At 37.7% G+C, this 377-nt stretch overlaps 1 protein-coding gene across 3 annotated transcripts in view; it reads right to left on the minus strand.

Annotated features, from left to right (window-relative positions):
- The window catches only part of LOC119592492 (glucose-6-phosphate exchanger SLC37A4-like), a 17,545-nt gene that overhangs the window by 2,775 nt on the left and 14,393 nt on the right, over positions 1–377 (minus strand). For all 3 annotated transcript variants that reach the window (XM_037941333.1, XM_037941332.1, XM_037941334.1), the window contains exon 10: positions 229–336. In XM_037941333.1, the coding sequence (XP_037797261.1) occupies positions 229–336 (108 nt within the window). The remainder of the gene's footprint in view (positions 1–228; positions 337–377) is intronic.

Raw genomic sequence — 377 nt, forward strand, 5'->3', positions numbered from 1 at the left:
GACAGAATTTACAACTACCGAATCACAAAACAGACTGAATCACCTCTAACAGTACTATACGATACACACCAATAAACACAACAAATAACGATAAATCACAATAAAATAAATAACAATAAATCACAATAAAATAAATAACAATAAATCACAATAAAATAAATCAATCCAGAAAGGAGTAACAATAAATCACACAAAAAGACATAACGAAGGAATTCATATATATCTCACCTGCGATGACTGTGGGGAGAGGAGATAACACAGCAGATGGAGGCCGACAGCGCAGGCGACCATGAAGCCAGCCGCGACCATTAGCCTCACATTCCCAACTATTCTCAGCTGTTTGCGTGGGAATGTGACAAAGGAGGTAATAGGCGAAT

This window comes from Penaeus monodon, chromosome 30, assembly GCF_015228065.2.
Source record: "Penaeus monodon isolate SGIC_2016 chromosome 30, NSTDA_Pmon_1, whole genome shotgun sequence".
In the NCBI taxonomy this organism is placed as follows: Eukaryota; Metazoa; Arthropoda; class Malacostraca; order Decapoda; family Penaeidae; genus Penaeus; species Penaeus monodon.